We start from the raw sequence: 10,507 nt of genomic DNA, 5'->3' as shown, positions 1-10,507 counted from the left end.
AGAAAGTATCTCTCTCTCCCTCCCCCCCTCTCTTCCTCTCTTTCCCTCTCTCACCCTCTCTCTCCCATCCCTGACACAGCTGGATAGGAAGACATACGGAGGTGATGAAGAACAAGAAAGTAGAAAACCCAGTGCTATTTAGAGTATCACTGCTGTGTTACTTCATTTCATGCTCTCTGCCTTGGATTGGGAGGCTCATGGGGAAAAACACCTTTTCTGGAAATAATGATTTGACTAATGTTACACAGGGGCTCTGCTGTATGCCTATTTGCTGCTTACAGAGATTTGTAGCTGGATCAGGGAGAGAATCCACAGGTTTTCAATTAACCCATGCAGTGGGTTTTGTTTGCATCGCAATGTGTAGAGAGACCTGTAATAGTTCACCCCAAATGTTTTTTCTCAATTTCAGAGTGAAGTGAAAATATTGAGAATAACTTTGAAATGTTGTATGCAGTTTCAAACTTGTATATTGATATCTGGCCGAGTCAGTCATTAATATTAATATCAATGTTTTAGCACTGATTAACAAATGTACATTTGACTATGACCAGGCATCACTGTTTGGCTGAAGTGGAGTCTAAACTTCAATAGGATAAACTTCATTGGCTAACTCATGAGCTGTGACTTTGCTATTCTAGTATCCCTGTTAATGTTGACTGCTAATGCTGTGTGACAGAAGCAAATACCCTGGAAAAGTGATGGTGGGCAAGGTAACAAACTCTAGATTAAATAAACAGATAATGTGATGGCTGTCAGTCATGTTAGCATATTCTCAGTGTTGTCCAGATGACAGGCAGGAAGAGTGAATGACTTTCAGCAATATGCAGAGATCCAGCAACATTGCCGGAACGTAAAACAGATTTGAGGAATTGCATATCCATTTATATAATGAACAGTATCATACCGTAAATTTACACTGGAGTTCCCCCTGCTCACTAAATATTTGGGGAATTAAAACATTAATTCACGTATACAAAATATCACACACATGTTGTCAGATTTAATAACTTTCAGGTCAGATGAAAATCTAAACATTTCAATATATTGAAAATTCACTTTGAAAATGAGATATTTGAGCTTCTTGAGAGAATTTGCTTTGGTTCGTTTTATAAAAGTTTCTCTGGAGACATCTAGTGCTAGTGCCATGCAGATGTGGACAAGGAGGTTTATATCTGTACAATAATCATATATTTAACTATAAACTTCCTTGATCTGGGTAAACCTACACTGGTCATCAAATTTATCAATTTAGAAGTCTCTTGGTGGGTAATCCTGTTACAGCACCAGAATCTTTAATCCATATTATATTGTTTGTAAAGACAAGTGACACAATTTATAATACACATCCTCCTTCCATGCACATGCACTAAGTAATTGTTAGTGCAGCTGATGTGGCATGCAGCAGAGTTCACAGCCAGGCAGCAGACGCAGAGATAGTCTCATGAGATGCTTCATTTCCTAATGTGTGAGAAAGACTAATCCCAGTCGGGACGCAGTACCGAACAAGAAACACTAAAACTCTCTCACCTCTCGACAACAGCTATTCCTCCATCTTTCTCTTAATGTGATTGTCCTTTTCAGTCATCTTCTCGACCTTGTCACCACCGAACACTCCCCCCATGCCTCAGTTGCTATTGACACTGCATCCCCTATGAACACAGTTGTCTCCAAAAGTCCCCATTCTGCTCCCATGTGTGCCCCACTTCATTCCTCTGTGCTCCCTCCCCTCCACGCTTCTCTCCCATGTGAAACTCACATGTTAGACCTGTGTTTCTTCTTTTAGCCCAGGGACCACAACTTTGATTGCCACTGCAAATACCTGCAAATGTCTGCCCGGTTAAAATATAAAAGTGCAATTGTGGCAGTCATGCGTATATCCTCTATAATGCACCAATGGACTTTCTTTATATGCCAACAACAACCTTACTACATTTTTATGCTCTATTCAAAGAATGAAATGATAGCTAGACAGGCAATACACGAACACAAAAAAATATGGCGTCTTATGCTGAGACAGAGGTTTCATAGGCTACCAGGGGATTATCACAAGATTTCATGATAAAATAAGTCAAATTGCGCCATTTGTATACCGTGCCAAAAATTTTGGAAACAAGAAGATATTCTTTTATTTTTTCCTTAGAACAGCACGATTGTTGTACTAAGGGTGTTGCTCGTAACCAATGACTCAGTGCACTAGCCTCTGATGGTGGTGCAATAAATCTGGGTCAGAACACAATCAGATCACATTCTCTGTGCTGCACTTCAAGTGTTCTAGTTTTTACCTCTGCCGTAATATTAAGCAGAATAAATGGTTTTGTTGAGTGCCAGTACAAATAGGGGTGAAGGGAAATGAGATAACAGACATTCTAGCAAAAGAGTTATTCAACAGGGAAGGGTGGGCATTAATGTCCCTTATAATATGAGTGAAGTAAAGTCCTGTTTCAATACAGCAAAGTAATACAACAGCATATGGCAATGCTCCTCGCTCTGGAGGACAGGAAAACATCTGCCTGATCTGTACTCAGTATTATCTGGTACAGGAGACAGCACCAGACATTTTGAGCACTGTACAAAATATGATAGGAAGAGGCAGGTATTAAGTGTTACCACTGGGGAGGGAAGATTTCAGGGATTATTAGGCACGCCAGAAGGCTATAGGGAAGTACATTACTGAGAATTAAAATTTATTCTACAGGATTGGGGGAGATTATCTGACCTCCTAATGTAACTCTCACTCCATACTCCCTTACAGTAGGTGGCACTATGCTCCATAAAGATGGTTTAAACCTTCCATTAATTAAAATACCAAAACAAGGAAAGACTGTAGTTTTTAAGCTTGTTTTGAAGATGGCGGACGTACAACCTCCGCCTCTCCGGTCCATGGATGATTTTCTTTTAGGGTCGGCCCGGTTTTCTGTTCCAGATGTTCGGAACTTAGACCGATTAAATAATCGTATTATTAACAACCTGCTTTACTATCAGTCCAACTATTTCGTGTCCGTCATCATTTTCCTGGTCATAGTTGGGTAAGAGATGGGGTACCTTGGATTCTTGTGACTAAACCAAACTAGCTAACGTTAGCTTTACTCAGAACACATTGTCACGCAAGGAAATCAATAGTCATAAACCCTTGCATAAACTGACACTGATTGATTGCTAACTAGCTAGATAACGCAGTTTTACAGATATTATAGCTAGCTAGGTTGCAGGCTAGTTGATATCGAGAATCAAATGGCTTGCTAACTTTCATTGAGAGCGCTAGCCATGCTAACTGTTACCATTTTCCATTAGTGATGATGATCATATCTATGCTACCGATTTTATCTAGCGAGCTGTTTGAAGACAGGGGCAACATAGATAGCTGGACCATATAGTTGCCTTCTTTAATTTGTTGTCACCTTGCTGGCTAATGTATATATGACACATAAAACTTTACCATATTCTCTGAGTGCACTCATTTGGCAGTTGGTTATACTAGCTTGCAGGTTAGACTCATTCTTCATCTGTCTGATGTACTGGATCATGATAAAATGTTTCTCTCTGACGGAGTAGTTAACTGGATTTTGGGCTTGGGTATGACAGCAGGTAATCTGCAAAGTGTAGCCACCTCACATTCACTTTTAACAAGCTTATAAACAGACTTGCAGTTCCTAGGTAAGACCCTATAGACAGTGTGCCACGTCGTTTTGTTCAGTCATCTGGCATATTCCTCTTGTTATTGTGGACTTCTGTAGCAAACAAAGGGAGAACTGTAGCGAACTTTTGAACTGCCTCAGCTGTTGAACTTTGTTGTTGATCTTGCAAGAAAAAAAACAAGAGGTTTAGCTTGGACTGCTGAGTAAATCTTGTGTTTATATTTCCTCTTTTCTTAGTAACAAGTGTCATCACTAAGGCACCCACCTACTCTGTCTCTAAGTACTGGTCTCTTTCTTAACACACCTATGTATTGTGTTTCTTTAGATATTTCCGGCCCATGCAGCTGTTTCTGGGGGCCACAGTGGTGACGCTTGTGTTTCTGGGGTTCGTGTGGGCGGCAGAGAACCAGGCCAGCATCCGGCGATTCCGCCGCACGCACCCCTCCCTCTCCCTCACTGCCATCCTGGGCGCCTCCTACCTGCTCCTGTCTGTGCTAGGCGGGGTGGCCGTCTTCCTTTTCGGGATCGCCTGCCCAATCCTATGTCAGTATTTTCCTCGAGACTTGGGATGTTCTCACTGTTTTCTGCACTCCTTTTTATCCCATTGCCAGTGTGATTTTCAAAATCCTGACTCCCAACAATGTTTGATATGAGGGGAAAATGAGATAAAATTGCTAGTTGGCTTCTTACAACAATCCCATCACTACAGAAGCACCAGTGTGGCTATATCAGCTCTGGGACTCTCTAGCTGTTTTTACTTAAAATGCATGTTTAGGTAAGTTGACACAATTTGAGGGAAAGAAATCAAAAATTACAGCTAGGTTTTAAATATCACAAGTTAGTGTAAACTTGGAGACAGTTCAGCCAGTTTTTGTGCAAAGCAAAATCTGGCAACCCTGAGCGCCAGCCTCCCTCACCTTTGCATGCACCCCCCAGACTCACTACTTGTTCAGTTCCCTCCCATGGCTGTACTTGTCAGTTCCTGTCAGTGCTGATCTAGGACGAGATTTCCCTTCCACAATTCCAACCTTAATCTTCAGAATCTGAACATCAAAACTGATCCTAGATCCGCACTTGTGGGAAACATCTGACTGAAGTGTAAAATCGTATCTAAAGTCAGTGTCCCAAGCGGTGAAGGTGGTCTCACCCGTCCACCCCCCACCCCCCCTCTCTCTGTCTTCCAGTTGTCCTGATCCATGCTTCGGTGCGCCTGCGCAGCCTGAAGAACAAGCTGGAGAACAAGCTGGAGAGCATCGGGCTAAAGAGGACTCCTATGGGGCTGCTGCTGGAGGCACTGGGGCAGGAGCAGGAGGCAGGCTCATAGGAGGGGAGCGCGGCAGGGAGGAGGAACAAGAGAGCGACCCGAGGCAGGGGGAGCGAGATCTCCCGCGATCACCCGACACCACCGACCGCCAGCCCCGCCCGCGTCCGGTGGCGTAGCTCTGTTTGCTTTTTCTGTTCTTTTCTTACTTTTTTTATTTAAAGACTTTCGCCCATCACAGTAGCTGCATGGCATTTGGTTCACGCTTAAAGGAATAATCACTCTCTGATGTCTTCTTCTGCTCTAAGGCATATTAGTTACATTTAAACACCGTTGAAGAAGGGCATCATTTTTTTTCTTTGCACAGTAATTTTATAGAACACTCAAGACTTTTCTTTGCAAAGCTCTCCGCTGTCCAAGAAATGAAGGATTCAAGTGTGTCTTTATTTTCTCATAGCAACTATGAATGAGAGATGGCATCTTTGGATGGCCATCAGTGCCCTTATGGATTCATTTTAAGTGATTTTGATTTGAGGGGCTGTTCTTCATATTAAGGAACATTATAGAAATGTTGGTTTCATAGTACATGCAGAATGCATTTAATTTTTGTCCTATCATACTCCTTCAGTATGAATAACAGCACTTTCTAAGGTGTAGTCACCCGGATTTAGGAGGAAAAACTCTGCAGCCCTTCAGAGCTGCAATTTCCTGTACTTGTGAAATTGTGGAGGGGTTTCATATATATGAAGGCCAAACTGATCTATGTTAGCATATGGTTAGCAGGAGTGTAAACGTCTGTCGTAAGAATGTGATACAATATTGATACCCAATACAATATATCAGAATATATCTGAGAATTCACTTCAATACGATTCAATGCGATACATTTCAATACAGTATGATTCAGTCTGAGCTTGACATTACCTTATGCTTATAAAGAATTGCCGAGTATCGAAGCATATGCAATTGAAATAACACTGTGGCAAGCACTGTAGTTTCATACAAATTCATCTTGCATTTGTATGAATAAACCAAAAATATCAATGGTATGGATGAGGTCTCACAGTCTGACGTTTATGCATCAGTGCATCAATACGAAACAATGTTTCATTACACCCCTATTTGATTGATCAGTGGAATATGTCTGACTGCCACATATTTTGAAACAATAGTGTGTTTGTATTAGAAAAGTCTTAAATTTTCGCCTAACTTTGAGATTAAGTTTGTGTTATGCATTCATTTTCACTTCTTGGCCACTGAATATATACTGAACACTAAGCTGAGTGTTTTTCTGTTTTTTTTTTTTTAAGTTTTTTGATGGAGCTCCCAACTGGTGCAGTGAGTTAAAGGTGCTTGCTCAGAGTGCAGACTGAGCCCAGTGGCCTAAAACTTAGGCAGCTTGAGGCTGGGCTGTGTCATTAGTCGACACTGACTGGGAATCCGCAGTTGTATCCCTTCTCCCTCTGCTCAATAGCATCCTCAGTGACACATCAGGTGTCTGTAAGTTACTCAGATATCATCTTTTGAGATGAACCTGTCCTCCATTTGGCTTTTGCTCTGTTGTGCTGCACAGTGGCAAATGCATAACCTGCATTTGCCAAGTCCAGTAGCTGGGGAGAGAAGCATTAAAAATAGGTTTTGAATACTAAAGATCTTTGCACAAGAAAGCAGCATATAGGATTTGAGCCCTTCTGATAGTATTATATATAAATTTAAGACACAAGTTGTGCATTTTGAATGGTAACCTCAATAGGGGAAAAAAAACACCAACTTTCAGTTTTGTATAGAGAGACATGTTAAAAAGTAAGTACATTTTACATGGAATGATAATGTCTCCAAGCAGTAAAATAAATGATAAGTACACTAGCACTAATACCAAAAAGAAGCACCCCTAACCTGCGAATTAACCTAGTTCTTGTTTTGGCCTAGGGTGAATACCAGATTCTCTGTTAATTCTTATTTAATGTGTGCCATAGGATTCATACGCGCAGGCCCTTGAATCCAGTGTAAATTGAACAGAAGATTTTGTGGTGATTGTGCAAACCTGAAAACCACCTCCATTTAAACAACACAAAAATGAATAATTCCATGTTCAAAATATATCAACCTGAAGGAAGTTTGAGAAGTGGGAGCCATCTTACCCTTTGTGTTACACTCCATACATTGAAGACTGCAGCAGTTGGAGCACAGAAACCCCAGTCTGTTCAAAACAGTTACAGCATGGTGTGACATTGGGTGGCGTAGTCATGTTTACATTGGTACATTACTTTTACATATGCTACCAAACACTTCATTGTTCATGAAAAGCAATTTTTTTTCCTTACCCATAAACTGTTATGACGATACAGCTTCATTAATTAGTTAGTATGATTCACATATTGTGTCATCAGAATAGACTGCAAATTTCAATATGCATCAGTATAATCAAATCTCTAATGCCTTTACACGGGTGGATGTTGCAGAAGTATTTGTAAAGTCGTAGATGTGCAGTCGTCAGTCACAAATCTTACAAATGTGTTTCAGTCAGAACTGTCCGCCATTGACTTTTAATGTTAACCCAGCATGTAATGTTCAAGGTTGGACTTCGGCATTGTTTCTGGTGTGTGTGTTGGGCTTTGCTGAAGTGTGCTTTGTTTTTATATGCTGACATACAAAAGAAAGGACTAGAGGATGTGCATGTATACAGTGTTAAATGAAGGACCAATTCATGGAATAATCATGTCTGCTCCTGTCAGTGCATTCTTAAGGTGTAAAAATGCTAATCTCTGCCTTTTGCTTGTACAAAATATTTGTCACTTTATTTTGTTTGATGTGATTATATATTTTGTTTTATCTCTCAATATGATGACTTTGACATTGCCTTACATGTACTTTTAGCCTGTTTTAATGTGCTTGTGGTGCCATTTATTGCAGTTGGTAAAATACAGTAATACAAATGGATATTTACCAATTTTGCGGTTTGTGTGTTTGTATTTGATGTTCCGCTGGGTCACCTTCAGGTTCAGTAAGTGGTGTGGTCGTGCTAAAAGGATCTTCGACTGATCTGTGGTTTTTAATGAATCCTCTTTGTGTTGTGTAGATTGACAGATGAACCATGAACATCCCAGTCATTTTATTTCTATTACCATAGAAATGTACAAAACAGGTTTGGAGATATTAATGTACATTACTATGTATAATTTATGTAAGGCAGACAACTATGGTAGACTGTGAGTGTTGAATATGTTAAGGGGGTTTGGTTATTAACCAGGCTTAACTGTGCTCTCTCAAACTGCAAAATAAAAGTAATATGATTCATATTCGTATCATATGATTTATAAAATAAAAGTATTATGATGTGAGTCATTTTACCAAGAATAAAAGTAATATGATGAAAGTATAGTCACTTGGAGCCTAATTCGAATTGTTGTAAAACAGGAGATTTCACAGTTATTGTCCTATAGTTATATGAAAAGTATCTTCTTGTCTGTGGAACTGGAATATGGATATTGGCTGATATTTTTGCCATTCTGTGAACTGTGAATGCTATGTGACACAGAATACAAGATGATATCATTTTCACAGTATGCTTAGCACCAGGGTTTTCTTTATTTTTACTATTTTCCACATTTTAGAATAATTGTAAAGACATCAAACTATGAAATAAAAGAAATTATGCAGTGACCAAAAAAGCGGTAAACAGCATTAAATCAATTCTTCAAAGCAGCCAAAAATATTTTTACATTTTTTTTTTTAATGAAATTCATACATAGGCATCAGCTTCACTATTTCTGTTTGTCTAAGAAACAAATTTCAAGTATTTAAGCTTGAAACTTTGTCAAAATGTCTTTTAATGCATGTTTCCCATTATCTTAATAAGGTGTGCCCAAACTTTTGGCTGGTACTGTAAATCATTTAGAGTAATGGATCTTAGGTCTGTCTGTGATGTGGATGTAAGCCGCCAGTTCTTGAAAGGGTGAGATGAAGGGATTAGAAATTCTTAAACAGTAGCATCTCATCAACCTAAGAACAATCTGCATGTGTACAAGTTGCACACAGTATTTTTCAGATATGGTGTCTCAGGAAAGTAAAGTTTATTAAAGTTTTATTAAAACTTTTTAAATTTAAATTTGTTTTACTTTACTTGTACATAGTGAAAGCAGGCTGGAGCAGTGGGCTGATTGAAATCAGTACAGACAAGAGTGTATCAAGCATCTGAACAAAATTACAGTTAAAAGTCATTGGAGTGTAAAATTGAAATCATTGTGGATGTGTGAAGATGTGTATGTAAAAAATTAGGTCAAAGGCCAAACAGACTCGTGGACTTTGTCAGTTGCACTGCGTGTCTTCGTATACATATGTCTGCATTATGATTTAAGGAACGCAGGAAAATGATGACATTCAAAAAGATTCCTACATGTATTTGTTTTAGTGTGAAGCAAGACATTGGTTTTGACTTCACATAGCTTTTGACATAAAACATATCATTTCCATGACGTTAAACCATTTTTCGGAATTGTGTCTACCTGGCGCAGACTAGAATTTTCTGTCGACGTTTTCTTACACCTGTTGCCGCTCTACTCCTCCTTCTGTACGCGGCCATCCCCTTTAAGCGCTTGTCTCTAATCCTCAACTGATGGCTTAGTGGCACAGAGAGAGGGAGAGACTTAGGGTAAACATTCTTAGATGGTATGTTTGAAAAGTCGTCGTAAGTGTTCCTGAATTATTATTTTTTATTTATTTATTTATTTTTGGAAAAAATTAGCTCAGAGAATTTAAGTTGTACGCATTTTTGAAATAGACCAACCACATAGTTGAAGCTGAATACCTTAAATGCAGGAGTGAGGAGTACAGAGACGTTTAAGAATAAGGATTCATGTGCATTTTTTATTTTACAGATAAGGGAAGTACACTTTCACATAAAGTCATATAAAGTGGAGGTGCTCCGTCATGTTCGTCAAATCAAATTTAAAACTACGGTAGCCGGAAAGAAACAGCTGAGAAATTGCAGCTTTCGTGGCAGTTGCACTGAAGGAGGTTACTGGTACAGAGTTCGAACATGTATGACGGCCGCAGAAGTAAGTATTGAATGCCTTTTCCCCATAATTTATGTTATTATAATAGTGGTAACACTATCACAATATTTATGCATGTGCGTGTCTTATATTCATCTACATTAGTCCTTAACTGTAATGCATAGGCTTGAACAATTTGATAGATGGTAGATCACAGACCTATGCACTGCAAAGGTAACCGGTAAAATGTAAATTGAGTTTTTCTTGAGTATCACACAGGCGGCATTCAGCTATTGTATTCCGCTGCATTGGCCGGTAAGATGATTTTGAGCGTCAGTTACATAATTAATTCGCGCACGAGATTGAGTCTCCCTCCTTGTTCCCACTGGCAGATGTTTCATCAGTCCCTTTAAGCAAGCTGGCTGTTACAAGGCATTAAAGCAGATTAGCCTGCTTGAAGTTTACACCAGATTTTACCACCGAATGGGGTGCGAGTATTTTAAAGATGGGTAGCTAATTAATTAGTAATGCTCTATTCATATGGTGAAAGTTTTGGTTTCACACACACTGTGTAGACAAATGTTGTATAATGAAAGCATGAGCATTTATTTTTAAGA

General features: G+C 39.3%; 1 protein-coding gene across 1 annotated transcript; it reads left to right on the top strand.

Annotated features, from left to right (window-relative positions):
- The first annotated feature begins 2,841 nt into the window (after window positions 1-2,841).
- praf2 (PRA1 domain family, member 2) lies at window positions 2,842-6,185 on the top strand. The gene is made up of 3 exons (XM_036531856.1): window positions 2,842-3,026; window positions 3,961-4,178; window positions 4,820-6,185. Exons 1-3 carry the CDS (start codon window positions 2,848-2,850, stop codon window positions 4,957-4,959), a joined length of 537 nt encoding a protein of 178 aa, XP_036387749.1. The 5' UTR covers window positions 2,842-2,847; the 3' UTR covers window positions 4,960-6,185.
- Window positions 6,186-10,507: the final 4,322 nt, after the last annotated feature.

The sequence above is a fragment of the Megalops cyprinoides genome, chromosome 6, assembly GCF_013368585.1.
Source record: "Megalops cyprinoides isolate fMegCyp1 chromosome 6, fMegCyp1.pri, whole genome shotgun sequence".
In the NCBI taxonomy this organism is placed as follows: domain Eukaryota; kingdom Metazoa; phylum Chordata; class Actinopteri; order Elopiformes; family Megalopidae; genus Megalops; species Megalops cyprinoides.
Note: the sequence above shows the minus strand (reverse complement) of the source record. Positions and strands in the feature narration are given on the sequence as shown.

Coding starts and splice junctions, on each gene's coding strand:
- praf2 (XM_036531856.1), top strand. CDS start 2,848: ATGGCGGACGTACAACCTCCGCCTCTCCGGTCCATGGATGATTTTCTT. Junction 3,027..3,960: donor ATTTTCCTGGTCATAGTTGG/GTAAGAGATGGG, acceptor GTGTTTCTTTAG/ATATTTCCGGCCCATGCAGC. Junction 4,179..4,819: donor GATCGCCTGCCCAATCCTAT/GTCAGTATTTTC, acceptor TCTGTCTTCCAG/TTGTCCTGATCCATGCTTCG.